The 17,112-nt window shown below is 41.1% G+C and overlaps 1 protein-coding gene across 3 annotated transcripts in view; it reads right to left on the reverse strand.

The window, feature by feature from the left end:
• The window catches only part of Nedd1 (NEDD1 gamma-tubulin ring complex targeting factor), a 51,920-nt gene that overhangs the window by 22,560 nt on the left and 12,248 nt on the right, over positions 1 to 17,112 (reverse strand). For all 3 annotated transcript variants that reach the window (XM_052753117.1, XM_052753116.1, XM_052753118.1), the window contains exon 5: positions 15,629 to 15,769. In XM_052753117.1, coding sequence (XP_052609077.1) covers positions 15,629 to 15,769 — 141 coding nt within the window. The remainder of the gene's footprint in view (positions 1 to 15,628; positions 15,770 to 17,112) is intronic.

The following is a 17,112-nucleotide window of genomic DNA, read 5'->3' on the forward strand; positions in this document are numbered from 1 at the left end:
TGAGCAGGAAAACCAACCAGTCCCTGAGCACAAAATCTAGCCAGTCTGAGCTTGTCTAAGCTCAAGGGATCAAAATCTGACCATTTCCCCCTGACAATCTTCTCCCTGGAAACACTGCCCCCAGGAAGTCCTATATAAGCCCTGTGCCTGTTCAGTTAGTAGCTGTCCTTCTCCACCCTGGCAGAGGCAGCCACTCTGCTGGACTCCTTCCCAAATAAATCGCTTTCTGAAAAGAGTTTTGGGTGACAATGTTCTTTGGCCAGCATGGAGCAGAATCTCTGCTGGGAAGCTCCCTAAGCGGGGCAGAGCAGAAGATGAAAGGGATACCTCTGCTGGGAAATTCCCTTGGGAGTGGAGCAGAAATAACAACTTTTCCCAGGAGCCAGAGCAGATTGCCACATTTCTGCAGGGGTCTCCCCTTAGCAGAGTGAAGGGGAAGTAACATCTTGGGCAGGAGCTAAGAAGAAATAGGTGTCTCTGCTGGGAAACTCCCTTCTGGGCCAGAGCAGAGGTCAGCTGTAAAGGACTGCCGGATCCTGTGGGGAGACCATCCCCCACCAGACCCGAGCTTCAGGGATAGCCTGACTTCCCCTCCAGAGCTGTAGGTATGTATCCAGGATACCTTCCCTTCACGGCTTCAGGGATAGCCTGACTTCCAGACAAGCCAGGGTCCTTTTCTCACTCCCCGTCAACTCACTTCCCACCCCAAGAAGTACTTTCAGCTCTCCTCTTCCTCCTCTGCTTTGCAGCATACATAAGCTGCTCAGTCTCATTGGGTTACTAGGTAAACCCATAAACACACACGCTCAATTATTTAAGGAGTTTTTAATCAAATCAAGAATTTTCTAATGAAAATTCTGCTTCCTTGCTCTTTATCAATTCTGTTAAACAGAGCTGACATCCTAAGGTAGTCCACAGTCCAAAATTACAAAATTAAAGAAAGGACTGCTTTAAATGATAGTCCTTTGCTGATTTTCCCCCAGAGATTATAAAACATTAGTTATTTTTATATTTTACTATTTTTATCTTTGATTTTTTAAATCAAAGATAGAAGACTATCATAGTTTGCTAGGTCTGGCATTTGCTGGATACATAAGGTTCAACATTTCCTTTCTTTTTAAAATATATTTTCTATTTGTCATTTTTATGTAACACTTAATTTTCCAGTGTTCAAACATTTTCTTTGTGAAGCACATCTCGAGCTCCCTGCGAATTCTAAACAGCTGAACGCCAGCAGCACTACTGCCTTGCTTTCTGGGTGGCACACTGTAGGCTGTGGTTCAGCTACAGGTTGGTCAGCCTTAGGAAGGGCAGAGCCTAGAGACTCAAGCACATGTGGCAGTTCTGAGTCACTAAGAGCAGTGTGCATGCTTAAATAAGGGCCACTGACGACCCAGTGACTGCTTCTGCATGTGCGTGTGTGTGTGTGTGTGTGTGTGTGTGTGTGTGTGTGTGTGTGTGGAGGGGGGTGGCAATACGGAGCAGTTCAAGGTTCCTGACCATGAATACGAATAAGCAGGCTGCTGCAGGGGACTTGTAGCCGTCCATGAAGACGTTGCTGGGGACTGTGAACTACCACAGCTCGGGTATTGGTTCACCTTTTACCCCTGCAACATGCCCTCGGACTTGCATGTAATGAGCCTGCATACCTCCCTCTCGTTAATCTGGTGTCAGTTCTTTCTGGCAGATCCAATTACTAACCTACAGAGAACAGACAGTGAAGCTGTCTGCTGGGTTAATTTGTCCTTTGCAAACTTACTTTTTGTTTCCTTTCCCTTTGCCAGGCATCTGACATTCTACAGGAAAGATGCACATCACTGACTAAGACAGGAACAGGAGAAATATCACTCATTAGAACGCCTACTCCCTGATCTTTATTTAGATTCCCAGAACCCAGAACCTCTGCCGCCTATCAGTACCATCAGAGTGCAAGTCACAGAAGCAGACACCTCAGGATTAATGACTGCTCTGGTGCCCACTCACTGTCTATGACTAAATAGTAGCTCCTCAGTGAACCTGTTCCTAAATTTTATTGAAAAAGGTCAAAATCAGAAGAGATTTTTCAGAACAGTATGAAAATACAGTGCTTGTGATTAGAAACATTTGGAAACTGTCTCAAACAGGAGAATCGTTAGACAAATAGTGGCATTAAGTACTACCAAAAGGCACACAGTCATTGAACACTAGTTAGAATCCGTGAGGACACACCTGGGACAAAACGGTGACCAAAGAAAGGCAGGAAACAAGATTAGACAAAGAAAAGGATTATGTAAGAAAGCCAAAGCTATATATAGAAACACACAAAGTTTTTCAAATAATTTCCATTAATGTTAGAGAAAAACATAAGAAAAAATCTTTGAAAATAGGTACAAAGTATCAATTTATTTTATGCTCAGATAATAATAAGACTGCTTAAGAACATAACACAGGGGCTAGGCAAGCACATAACAAGTGCTAAGAATACCCAGATTAGTAAGGACGTGTTAGTGTGCCAAACTTTACCCCAATATAAATTATACTAATGCTCCTATAAACTTAAGGGTCACTAGTCTAGAAATAAAGCTCTGCAGTCAAGTTTTTTGAGCATAAACCCATGTAAAACAAAGTAAATTATAATTAAAAGTTTTCTATACTGTCAGAAATAGAACTCAGGACTTCTTGGGGTCTCTAGAGCTGAGCTATATTCTAGCCCTAAACTTATTCTTTACAAACTAATTATCATTTTAGAAAGTAATTAATAATTACTTACAGTTACCAGATCTCTGTACTCAAGCATGCTTATTAACACTTACAAAATCTATACACAAAACAAAATATTCACTTAAGGAAAAGAAGTGGGTTTGAACATGTACTGCGGTATACGTCAAAATCTCACCTGCTTTACCTAAAAATCCCTTTTAATCTAAGGCTTCAATGATACAGATCCCCAGTTTGAACTGCCTGGGAGAAGGCAGCACGGGTTCAGCTCTCATCGAGCCCAGGCCACTGACCCTGCCCTGTGCTGACAAGCAATTAGAGTTTCAGAGGCGGCAGGCAGCAGCTCCGCAGAAGCAATGCCTTTCTTTTTCCCTTGGAGAAAGACACTGCTCCACAGAAAACTAATAGCTTCAATTCAGCTCCGACATTTCAAAGTCAGACTCTAAACATATTCAGGCCATCTCATTTCTGATGAATTTCAGTCTGATGTAGACTCAGTGAGATGCCAAGGATTTCTCACTCTCCCTAAGCCATTTGGTGATTATTACAACTTCAAATCCTTGATTGTTTATAGAAACAAAAATAAAGTTTTTTTAATGTAATCATGGCTATGTCCTGTGTCCTGTCTACTATTTTTTCTCAATAACCAAGACCCTAGGTACAATAAAATCAACCAACGCAAAACTGAACTGAACAACAGTATATTTGAATTTTAAAATGTCAACTTCTGACAACTTGAGATCTTATGAACTGTTTAAATTTTTTAAATGTGTATTTATTTGAACTCTAAAATGAATTTTAAGAAATCTTATAATAGAATTTTTTAATGAATGCTCAAGTGCCAACTCTATGCTTCTGGTAATAAAAGATAAACTGCAATTAAGTTGTAAGAAAAGAACTAATGTAAAACTGCCTTCAAAGATTTCAATTATGTTAAGTAAAAACTTGAGTGTGCAGAATCATTACAATGACTTTCCTAAGAGCTCTAGAACTGATCTTTATAAAGCCAACTTCTATTTTTTGCCTATATATTTTTCTCTTAATGGTATAGCTTATCAAAGAATATGAGATAATACAGTATATATTTTAAAAAAAATAACCCCTTGTCCCTGGCAGAGGGAAAAATGTACCCTAATTTTTTTCTTTACCTTCTTATTGACACACACACCCCCCATTGAGTCTAGTTAGTGTTTCCTATATATACACATGTTTAAGGCTGCCCACTTAAGTATTGGGAAAGCTACAAGAGGCCTTCTAGTCTTCAATGCAGAACACAATTCCAGAGGAAACATTCTAGCTGGTAAATTAGCAGGGGATTGAAAGAATCACATAAACTACAGACGCTCGAACCAGGTTGAGGAAGTAATCACAAAGGTGATTCTAGTGTCTTCTACAATGATTCTTTAAAGGCTCCCAACAACAACTAACACTCACTGATCTTAGCCTAGTGTTGCCAGGTAGACAAAGTCACCAAGGCTCCTGCAGAGGTACATACGTGCTGCCCAAGGAGGAGGCAGCAGGCCCAGGAAAAGCCCAGGTTCTGACTGATCTCGACTCACCCTGCAGATGAGTTTTATGCATTCCTGTTTTCCTAAACTACAAGATAAACTTAATTTGGTTTTCTGATAAAAACTAATCTGTGGTGATATTTTATTTCGTACTAAAATGTTATTTGTATGTTAATAAATAAAGTTGCCCGGGGGTCAGAGCTATTAGCAAGCCATAGGAAAGCCAGGCGGTGGTGGCGCACGCCTTTAATCCCAGCACTTGGTAGGCAGAGCTAGGTAGATCTCTGTATGTTCAGGGATACAGCCAGCATTGGAGACACACGCCTTTAATCTCAATACCAACCATAGAAGACCTGGAGGTCTGCACAGACAGGCAGTGACGAGGCGGTCATGTGGTTGGGTTTACAACCAATGAGAAGGCAAAACCAAAAGTCTTTATAAAGACTTTAACACAGGAAGTAGCTCTCTTTCGGATAGGTAGGACCACCGCAGGAGGAAGGGTAAGGTTTTAGCTCTTAGCTCTGACCTCTTGGCTTTCTTCTTTGCATTGGTTCTGTGTTTCTTATTTAATAAGATGGTTGGTTACATCTACACTAATCAATTAAAAATCTTTGAAAATTAACATCACAGTAATCTATCACCTAAGATTTTAAGCGTTTTTCTTTTCATGTGAGAGAGGAATAAGAATAAACATTCGATCACTACACACCTGAAGGCATCTAGTTGTGACCAGAGGGGAGGGGTGAGAAGGAGCTCTCTGGGGGGGGGGGGGTTAAGGAGGAAATAGTAGGAGCCCAGAGCTTTGAAGAGGTAAGGGGGGAAATGGAGTGGAGGGCCTTAACTGGGAGGAAGGATAATATAGAGGAAGGAGGGTAAATAACATTAAAGATGTCTGAAAAAGCCATAGCAAGTCATAATTTTATGTTTACCTAAAATTACATATATGTGTGTATATGTGTATACACACACACCAAATGAAGTTATACCACGTGAGGTGATAATGCTTCCTCCAAGAGCCATAGCCCAGTGGTTCTCAACATGTAGATCGCAACCCCTTTGGGAATGAACGACCTTTTCACAGAGGTCACCTAAGACCATCAGAAACCACTATTTCTGTTATGATTCATAACAGTAGCAAAATTAGTTATGCACTAGCAGCAAAAATAATGTGATGGTTGGGGTCACCACAACATGAGGAATTGTATTAAAGGATCACAGCATTAGGGAGACTGAGAACCACTGGTCTAGATTATCTAAACAAAAACATCAGTACTAACATGAGAAACTTCCTTTTGATCATTGGTCAGGGAAGTCCAAAAGACCCCAGAATCAGTATAGGCTAGCACCATAGCCATTGATTGCCTTCTACAGCTTGAAGAGGAGACCCTATTGCTGAAGACACCACAGATTTTTGTCGTGGGACTTGAGGCGTCAGGCTGGTACTGACAGGAGCTGGAAGGTCCTCCCTGAGGACTAGTTCTCACAGCACTGGAAGGTGCCAGGCAGGCTGCAAGGGGAGAAAAGTGACCAGCAGTCCCACCAGCTGTAAAGCCTGTGAACCACAGTAACCACTGGCCCGGCAGGACCCACCACAGTGCAGCAGAGGCACTTCTGTTGGGGTAAACAAACGGGCCTCTAGCTGGGCTGAAGGCCTGTCCAGTAGGAGGGAACTCATGCCTGGTACTGTAAACCCAGCAAGAACCCACGGCTGGAGAGGTCATAGATCCCCAAGGACAATCTACTACTGCTATTTTCTTAAAATGATACATCTTGCAACTGTACCCAGAAGCTTCAGATACTCTGCCTTAAATAGTCACTCACAACTTCCACCAAGCTAGAAAGTGGGCCGAGAGGAAATGAGGCTCCTGTAGCAGGGGCCCTCCAGTCAGTCCGTCCTCTGAACCGACAGCCCAGGAATCACACACTCACTCGTAACAACGCCTAAATGAGGCGAAGGCAATGGAACTCAGTGGCCACTGGGTGCGAAACAGTCAACAGTGGCAAGTCCTCTATGCTGGCAATAAGACTCCAGCAAAACACAGGAAAGCAGAAGTGTGGAGTACACAGACCAGACCTAGTTTGTACGTAAAAAGCCAGGCTGAAGTTTATGAATATGCTATGCCCCAATACAAAACACAACAGAAGAAACCCATTACTCTAGTTCCTCATAAAGATATAAATTTGACCATGGTATGATTGTTTATATTGGTTCCACAGTCTGCAGGCTTAGGCTTTATATTATCAAAACACAAATAAAGAGAAAACACAAAAATAAAACAGTTTGTTTTTACAACAATATTAATATTCTAAAGAACCTATCTATGAAAACTAAAAGCATTAATTCTCATCCACAAAACCTGGAAAGCGCTGTTATCCCTAAAGGGTTCTGTTGCTGTTCAGCAATTCTAATTCTCACACTGATTTGTTAAAACCACCAAGTAGTTTAAATGCTGTCGAGAACAGAGCCAAATATCGCACAGGGTAGCTAGTCTCCTGCCAACACTGCACTTCCTCACCTCCAATCTGTTCTCACTCCTCCCCTCTATCAATCCATTATGTTCCTCCCTTGTTGTTTCCGTCATTTCCTCCATATGAATCACTCTTTTCCCAGAGTTCTAGACCAGCCTCTTAACAGCTCAGTAATTTCTAAACATGTTTGCACAGCCACATGTTTATTGGGTCTTTTCCATGTAAGACACAAAGCTGGAGAATAGCTGAAGACCAAGACGTACGCTGTGGTCCCCACTCTAATGCATACATGTAGAGAGCTAACCCTAACAACCAGCATGCAGCAACTGGAGAAGGTCTGTCACTTGCCACTGCGAAAATAAGCCCTCTCGTGCCTGGCGGTGGTGGTGCATGCCTTTAATCCCAGCACTCAGGAGGCAGAGGCAGGTGGATCTTTGTGAGTTCGAGGCCAGCCTGGTCTAAAGAGCTAGATCCAGGAAAGGCGCAAAGCTACACAGAGAAACCCTGTCTCAAAAAAAAAAAAAATAAGCCCTCTCTCCTCCTGCTCTCCCTCTTTTATTCCAAGTTTTCCAACTATTCTAAACCACTCCCTCAACTCACAACTTGTGTATATAGCTCCCATATTCCTTATACACATGGACCTCAAAAGGTACTATTTGCCTGTCCAATTAAGCATCCTTTAAATTTTCCTTAAATAGTACATATTATTAAAATAATAATTAAAAAAAAATTTTCCAACGATAAAGACCTCGTGTCTTTTATTTAATACTAGTTGTGGCCAAAGTGGTAAGAACAGAAAGCCTGGTACAAAGAATTCACACTGACACCTATATCATTCCACTGAGACTAAACACATTCAAAGATGGACCCTATTGGAATTATCTGTAGAAATTTTCGAGGAATGTGAGCCAATGAATAGATTTATTAAGACATTTATCATTCTTTTAAGAAAAAAATTAAACTATGTTTTGACCAAGGAAAATATCTAATTGACTAATTTTTCTTTTTAAAAGTTTCCCTAAAGATTTCTGTACTAATCTGAAACGTATGAGTAAGCTTTTTCCTTTTAACTACCACATGCTTAAAAAGAAAGAAAGAAAGAAAAAGAAAGAAAGAAAGAAAGAAAGAAAAACCTTTTTTTTCTTCAAAATTTACTTCGCTCTATCTAAATAAAATAACGCCCTGTTCACAGAACAGCATGAATGTATGTATCTGTCTTATGGTCCATACTCTGAATTATGTAACACTTCTGTAACAGAAATGCCATGGAAAGAATAAAATCCTAGTTTGAGGATTGTATTATTAGCAAATAGTTGCATTAAAAAAGCATAAAAAGATCAAATACTTACTATATAAATGAATTCATACAAGCATTACTTTATCATTTTCAAACATTATCATTAAAAATTAGCTAGACATTTTCAATCAAGCTAAATAAAAATTTTAAATGTCAAAAAAATAAACTTATGGGGAACCCCCACCCAACTCTGTCCCAGTTTCTGGCCAGCAGGCAAAACTCCTGTGGGAGGCCCCCCCTCACCAAAACCCCACACCAGACCCTGAAATCTACATACCCTGTCCCAATACCCATCCCCCTGAGACCCCAGCAACTTCCTGAGGCACAGAAACCAAACAGCCAGCTCTCATTGGCCAAAGAGCTCTCAATGGACCAAGAGTAACCTCCTGAGACAGGGAATCCGCCAGCCCTCATTAGACCAAGAGTGGCTTTCTGAGACATAGAATCTGCCACCTCCCATTGGACCAAGAAAGGCTTCCTGAAACACAGAATCTGTCAGCTCTGACTGGACCAAGGGCCCTGATAAGACCAAGAGAGGCTCCGTGAGTCACAGATCAACTACCTCGGGTTGACCCAAGAGCCGCTCCCTGAGACGCAGAATCTGCCTGCTCCAATTAGACCAAGAGCTAACTAAAATTGGACCCAGAGGGGCCCCCTGAGACACAGACACAAGCACAGAGTGGACCAACAGCAACTCCCTCAGACACAGGCACCTCTTATACCTATTAGAGGAGGAGATGGGCAGACGCTAAGGCAAAAATACATACAACAACACAAAGAGCAATACGGCATCACCAGAACCTAGCCCTCCTCCAACAACAAGACCTGAACATCACAAAGTGGAAGAAGGAGAAGAAAGCGACCTTAAGAACAGCATCATGAAGATGCTAGAGGCCTTTCAAGAAAAAATGAAATTGAGGAAAAGACAAAAATTGGAAGAAATCAAAAAAGAAATAGAGGAAAAGACAAATAAAAAGTTGGAAGAAATCAATAAATCCCTTAAAGAAAGCCAAAAAAAAACCATGAGAAAGCAATGAAACAGGTGAGAGAAACAGTCCAAGACCTGAAAGGGGAATAGAAACAATGAAGAAACACAAACAGAGGGAATGCTGGAAATAGAAAATCTGAGTAAACGAACAGGAAACACAGATGCAAGCGTAACCAACAGAATACAAGAGATGCAAGAGAGGGTCTTTGGTGTAGAGGATACAAGAGAGGAAATGGATTCATCAGTCAAAGAAAATACTAATGCCAAAAAATTATAACACAAAATGTCCAAGAAATCTGGGACACCATGAAAAGACCAAACCTATGAATAATAGGGATAGAAGAAGGAGAAGAATACCAACTCAAGGGCACAGAAAATATATTCAACAAGATCACAGAAGAAAACTTTCCCAGCTTAAAGAAGGAAATGCCTATGAAGATACAAGAAGCCTATAGAACACCAAACAGAGTAGACCCCAAAAAAAGTCCCCACGCCACATAATAATTCAATGACTAAATGTACAGAATAAAGAAAGAATATTAAGTACAGCAAAGGAAAAAGGCCAAGTGACTTATAAAGGCAAACCCATCAGAGTAACACCTGATTTCTCAATAGAGACTTTGAAAGCCAGAAGGACCTGGACAGATGTAATGCAGACACTAAGAGACCATGGATGCCAGCCTAGACTAATATACCCAGCAAAACTTTCAATCATCATAGACAGAGTGAACAAGACATTCCAAGACAAAACAAGATTTAAACAATACCTATCCACAAATCCAGCCCTACAGAAAGCACTAGAGGAAAATTCCAACCTAAGGAAGTCAGATATACCCCCAAAAACACAGGCAATAGATAACACCACAGCAGTAAAACCCAAAGAAGAGAAATACACATACAACTACCACCAAAAGATAACAGGAACTAACAATCACTGGTCACTAATGTCCCTTAATATCAATGGACTTAATTCACCTAGAAAAAGACACAAGCTAGCAGAATGGATACGAAAGCAGGACCCATCTTTCTGCTACACACAAAAAAGACACCTCAATTTCAAAGATAGACACTACCTCAGAATGAAAGGCTGGGAAAAGTCTTTCCAATCAAATGGTCTTAATAAGCAAGCTGGTGTAGCTATCCTAATATCCGACAAAATAAGACTTCAAACTAAAATCAATCGAAAGAGATCAAGAAGGGCATTACATACTCATCACAGGAAAGATCCACCAAGATGAAGTTTCAATTCTGAACATTTATGCCCCAAACAGAAGGGTACCCACATATGTAAAAGAAACATTACTAAAGCTTAAACCACACATAAAACCCTACACATTAATAGTGAGAGACTTCAACACCCAACTCTCACCATTGGACAGATCTGCCAAATCAAAACTTAACAGAGAAATAAGGGGCTTAACTGATCTTATGACTCAAATGGACTTAATATCTACAGAACATTCCACCCTAACAAAAAAGAATATACCTTCTTCTCAGCACCCCATGTAACCTTCTCTAAAATCGACCACATACTCAGTCACAAAGCAAATCTCAACAGACACAAAAAAAAAATAGAATAACCTCCTGTATTTTATCAGACCACCATGGTTTAAAGTTAGATTTCAACAACAACAGAAATTACAGAAAGCCTACAATCTCATGGAAACTGAATAATGCTCAACTGAATCACCAATGGGTCAAGGAAGAAATAAAGAAATTAAAGACTTCCTAGAGATCAATGAAAACGAATATACTACATACGCAAACTTATGGGCACTATGAAAGCAGTGCTAAGAGGAAAATTCATAGCACTAAATGCCTACATAAAGAAGTTGGAGAAATCTCACACTAGTGACTTAACAGCACACCTGAAAGCTTTAGAACAAGCAGCAGCAAAATCACCCAGGAGGAAGAGATGCCAGGAAATAATCAAATTGAGAGCTGAAATTAATAAAATAGAAACAAAGAGAACAATACAAACAATCAATGAAACAAAGAGTTGGTTCTGAGAAAATCAACAAGATAGACAAGCCCTTATCCAGACTAAACAAAAGGCAGAGAGAGAGCATCCAAATTAGCAAAATCAGAAACGAAGAGGGAGACATAACAACAGACATTGAGGAAATCCAGAGAATCATCAGGTCTTACTTCAAAAACCTGTACTCTACAATGCTGTGGATGATTGATTGATAAATAAAACACTGACTGGCCAGTAGCCAGGCAGGAAGTATAGGCGGGACTAGCAGAGAGGAGAATTGGGGGAACAGGAAGGCAGAGTGGAGGAGGAGTGAGGAGCAGGATGTAAAGTACCAGTAAGCCACGTGCCACGTGCCAAGGTATAGATTAATAAAAACGGGTTGATTTAAGATAGAAGAACTAGATAGCAAGAAGCCTGCCACGGCCATACAGTTTGTGAGCAATACAAGCCTCTGTGTGTTTACTCGGTTTGGGTCTGAGCGGCTGCGGGACTGGCGGGTGAGAGAGATTTGTCCTGACCGTGAGCCAGGCAAGACTGGAGAAAACTTCAGCAATACCACAAAATTGGAAAAATCTAAAAGAAATGGACAATTTTCTGGATAGGTGCCACATATCTAAGTTAAATCAAGACCAGATAAACTATTTAAATAGACTAATAACCCCTAAGGAAATAGAAACAGTGATTAAGTCTCGCAACCAAAAAAAGCCCAGGACCAGATGGTTTCAATACAGAATCTACCAGATCTTCAAAGAAGAGTTAATACCAATACTCTTTAAATTGTTCCACACAATAGAAACAGAAGGAACATTACCAAACTCCTTCTATGAGGCTACAATTACCCTGAGTCCTAAAACAAACAAGCATACAACAACAAAGAAAGAGAACTACAGACAAATCTCCCTCATGAACACTGATGGAAAATACTCAATAAAATACTGACAAACAGACTCCAAGAACACATCAAAACAATTATCCACCATGATCAAGTAGCTTCATCCCAGGGATGCAAGGGTGGTTCAACATACGAAAGTTTCTCAACGTAATACACCATATAAACAAACTGAAAGAAAAAAAACCACATGATCATTAGATGCTGAAAAGGCCTTTGACAAAATCCAACACCACTTCATGATAAAGGTCTTGGAGCAATCAGAAACACAGGGAACATACCTAAACATAATAAAGGCAATTCACAGCAAGCCAACAGCCAACATCAAATTAAATGGAGAGAAACTCAAAGCAATTCCACTAAAATCAGGAACAAGACAAGGCTGTCTGCACTCCCCATATTTATTCAATATAGTACTTGAAGTTCTAGCTAGAGCAATAAGACAACAAAAGGAGATCAAGGGGATACAAATTGGAAAGGAAGAAGTCAAATTTTCACTATTTGCAGATGACACGATAGTATACAAGTGACTCCAAAAATTCTACCAGGGAACTCTTACAGCTGATAAACTCCTTCAGTAATGTGGCAGGATACAAGATTAACTCAAAAAAAATCAGTAGCCCTCCTATATACAAATGACAAATGGGCTGAGAAAGAAATCAGAGAAGCATCACCCTTTACAACAGCCACGAATAATATAAAATACCTTGGGGTAACTCTAACTAAGCAAGTGAAGGACCTGTATGACAAGAACTTTAAGTCCCTGAAGAAAGAAATTGAAGAAGATATAAGAAAATGGAAAGATCTCCCATGCTCTTGGATAGGTAGAATTAACATAGTAAAAATGGCAATCTTACCAAAAGCAATCCACAGATTCAATGCAATCCCCATCAAAATACCAACACAATTCTTCACAGACCTGGAAAGAACAATACTCAACTTCATATGAAAAAACAAAAAAAACAGGATAGCCAAAAGAATCCTGTACAATAAAATAACCTCCAGAGGCATCACCATCCCTGACTTCAAGCTCTACTATAGAGCTACAGTAATAAAAACAGCTTGGTACTGGCATAAAAACCAACATGTAGACCAATGGAACCAAACTGAAGACCCTGACATTAATCCACTAACTTTTGACAAAGAAGCCAAAACTGTACAATGGAAAAAAGAAAGTATCTTCAACAAATGGTGCTGGCATAAATGGATGTCAACATGTAGAAGATTGCAAATAGATCTATATCTGTCACCATGCACAAAACTTAAATCCAAGTGGATCAAAGACCTCAACATAAATCCAGTTACTCTGAACCTAATAGAAGAGAAAGTAGGAAGTAATCTTGAACACATTGGCACCGGAGATCACTTCTTAAATATAACACCAGTAGCACAAACACTGAGAACAACAATTAATAAATGGGACCTCCTGAAACTGAGAAGCTTTTGTAGGGTAAAGGACATGGTCAATAAGACAAAAATGACAGTCTACAGAATGGGAAAAGATCTTCACCAACCCCACATCTGACAGAGGGCTGATCTCCACAGTATATAAAGAACTCAAGAAACTAGACATCAAAATACCTAACAGTCCAATTAAAAATGGGCTATAGAGCTGAACAGAGAATTCTCAACAGAAGAAGCTCAAATGGCTGAAAGACATTTAAGGAAATGCTCAACTTCCTTAATCATCAAGGAAATGCAAATCAAAATGACTCTGAGATACCATCTTACACCCGTCAGAATGGCTAAGATCAAAAACACTGAAAACAGCTTATGCTGGAGAGGATGTGGAGCAAGGGGAACTCCTACACTGTTGGTGGGAATGCAAACTTGTACAGCCACTTTGGAAATCAGTATGGTGCTTTCTCAGAAAATTGGGACTCGATCTCCCTCAAGACCCAGCTATATCACTCTTGGGCATATACCCAAGGAATACTCAATCATTCCACAAGGACATGTGCTCAACTATGTTCATATCAGCATTATTTGTAATAGCCAGAACCTGGAAACAACTTAGATGCCCTTCAACTGAAGAATGGATAAAGAAAATGTGGTACATATGCACAATAGAGTACTACTCAGCAGAGAAAAACAATGACATCATGAGGTTTGCAGGCAAATGGATGGACTAGAAAATATCATCCTGAGTGAGGTAACCCAGTGTAGCTGGAGTTATCTCCAGTCCCGCCTGAGCTGGCAGCCACCACACTCAAATAAACACACAGACACTTATATTATTTAAACTGTTTGGCCAAATTGCTCAAGCTTCTTGCTATCTAGTTCTTATCTTAAATTAACTCATTTCTATTAATCTATACCGTGCCACATGGCTCATGGCTTACTGGTACTTTACATCCTGCTCCTCATGGAAGCCCTGCCTCACCCTTCCACCTCCCAGCATTCTCCTCCTCTTTGTCCCACCTACACTACCCTTTCTGCCTGGCTATTGGCCAATCAGTGTTTTATTTATCAATCATAGCAACATATATTTACAGCATACAGGACATCCCACAGCAACCCAGACTCAGAAAGACAAACATGGTATGTACTCACTCATAAGTGGATACTAGATGTAAAGCAAAGGACAATCAGACTGCAACTCACAGCTCTAGGGAGGCTAGCTAGTAAAGATGACCCTAGGAAGGGTATATGGATCATCCAGCAATGGAGAAATGGATGAGATCTATATGAGCAAACTGGGGGTGAGGGGAGGTAATGGAGAACAAGGGTCGGGAGAAAGAGAGCTTAGGGGAGTGGGAGGTCCCAGCTGGATCAGGAACAGAGTGGGAGAACAGGGAGGGAGATACCATGATAAATGAAGACACCATGGGAATAGGAAGAAGCAGAGTGCTAGAGAGGTCCCCAGGAATCCACAAAGATGACTCCACTATAGACTACTGGCAATGGTCGAGAGGGTGCCTGAGCTAACCTACTCTGGTGAGCAGATGGCTGAACACCAGAAATGTCATGATAGAACCCTCATCCAGTGACTGATGGAAGCAGATGGCAGAGATCCACGGCCAAGCCCCAGGCAAAGCTCCAGGAGTCCAATCGATGAGAGAGAGGAGGATTATATGAGCAAGAGTTATCGAGACCATGAATGGAAAAAGTATAGAGACAACTAGCCAAACTAGTGGAAACACATGAACTGTGGACCAATAGCTGAGGACCCCCCATGGAACTGGACCAGGCCCTCTGGATAAGTGAGACAGTTGTTTAGCTTGAACTATTCAGGGGGCCCCCAGGCAGTGAGACCGGGACCTGTCCTTAGTGTATGAGCTGGCTTTTTGGAACCTAGGGTCTATGCTGAGACATTTTGCTCAGCCTTGGTGCAGGGAGGAGAGAATTGGACCTGCCTCAACTGAATGTACCAGACTGGGCTGACTCCCCAGGGAAGACCTTACCTTGGAGGAGGTGGGAAGTGGGGGGGTAGGCTGGGGGGTGGGAGGAAGGAAGACAGGGGACTCCGTGGCTGATATGTAAAACAAATAGAAAATCTCTTAATAAAAAAAATCTTTCTAGGCCGGGCGGTGGTGGCGCACGCCTTTAATCCCAGCACTCTGGAGGCAGAGCCAGGCGGATCTCTGTGAGTTCGAGGCCAGCCTGGGCTACCAAGTGAGTCCCAGGAAAGGCGCAAAGCTACACAGAGAAACCCTGTCTCGAAAAACCAAAAAAAAAAAAAAAAAAAAAAAAAAAAGAAAAAAAAAATCTTTCTAAAAGAAAAAAATAAACTTATTTTCTTATATAAAGTAATTCAAAATATAATTTATCAGCTTTATTTTTAAAAGAAACCATACTGTACCTGGCTACTCCCATGGCCAAAAGGTGTACTGGATATATTAGTGGTTACGCTGTGCAAAATGATCTCACCACTAAGAGACCCAGAAGCAATGTAGCAATCATTCCAATTGTACGCCACACAAGTTACTTCACCTTTATGATCCTGAAAGAAACAAACACAAGAACAGCAGCATTAACCCCCATACTGTGGTGAACGGAAAGAGCACGACTGCCAGTCAATACCTGTGCTAACATTTCCCTTCCACCACCACACTACTGCGTCGATCAGGAAACCACACAATCAGCATGGAGGCTCCTCAGAAGACAGGTTTTCAGAGCCACATTATATGTCCACGGACTCTGAAACAATAACCATTCTCGAAGGGTAACTTATTTACAGTTCACCTTAGAGAACTGATTTCCCCTGACAGACAACATTTATTTCACGTTAAATGTTTGCTCTTGAATATTACTGCTCAACTAGAGGACACTGAAATTAGCACCAAAACGACAGAATAAATAAATGCTAAATAAACAGTGGTGTCAAGGGGTCAGAAGAAGAAAGGTATCACTTCACCTGAACTGATAGAGAGAGAGAAAACTGAGTCCAACCTTAGAGACAGGATGAGAGTGAGGAGTGGCAAAAGACACATGTAATCAAGAGCTCAGGACTAGCCTGTACTACATAGAGTTCTAGGCTAGCCTGAGCTACATGGCAAGTCTTATCTCAAAGAACAAACGAGCAAATAAACAAAAGAAGAGGTAAGTTACGGGGAAAGGAAGGACGGCAGACATGACAAAGTGGGAGAAAAGCAAAGACACATCTGAGCCATGGGACAGCAGCTGCTGCCACTGGCCGACTACCTCCTCTGCTGGGGTTTCACATGCCAACTAGTCAATCCTTCAAAGTCCTAAGAGCTGTCATTTCCCCACTTAGAGATGAGGCACACGACACACTAAAGCTTAGGAGACTGGGGCCACCTCACATACGTGCTCAGAGACAGACTAGTGTTCAACTCCAAGTCAAACTCCAAAGCCCTCGGCCCTCCCAACACAGCAGACTGCCTCTTAAATATGAACAGCATCTACTCTGAGGGAGTGAAAAGTCCAAGACTTTGAAGAAACTGAGTCACAGGATTGCTTCCAAACATCAAGTCAGAGGTGTTTAGCAGGAACATTTAATAACACTGACCTGAGTTAGAAGGGTGGGTTTTTTGTTTTGCTTTTTTAACAATATAGTGTCCTGTTATTTACTAAGATAAATATACTAAACTTGATACAAAATAACTAACAGACTATCAAAACTAGTGTGGCCAGGACATCACACTTACATTACAACTTTATCAAACGATCCTTCAAACATTCCCTCTCTTCCACCAAAGAACAAGTATCTAGGGGGTGGGGGGTTGATGCAGAAAAATAAGCAACACTGTGTGCAATGTTGTCATGGGGAACTAAGAGCATGTCATCCAACAGAATTTCTGCCACTTAGTAAAGGAGCAGGTG

Source organism: Peromyscus californicus, unplaced genomic scaffold (assembly GCF_007827085.1).
Source record: "Peromyscus californicus insignis strain IS unplaced genomic scaffold, ASM782708v3 Scaffold_24__1_contigs__length_46423439, whole genome shotgun sequence".
Classification (NCBI taxonomy): domain Eukaryota; kingdom Metazoa; phylum Chordata; class Mammalia; order Rodentia; family Cricetidae; genus Peromyscus; species Peromyscus californicus.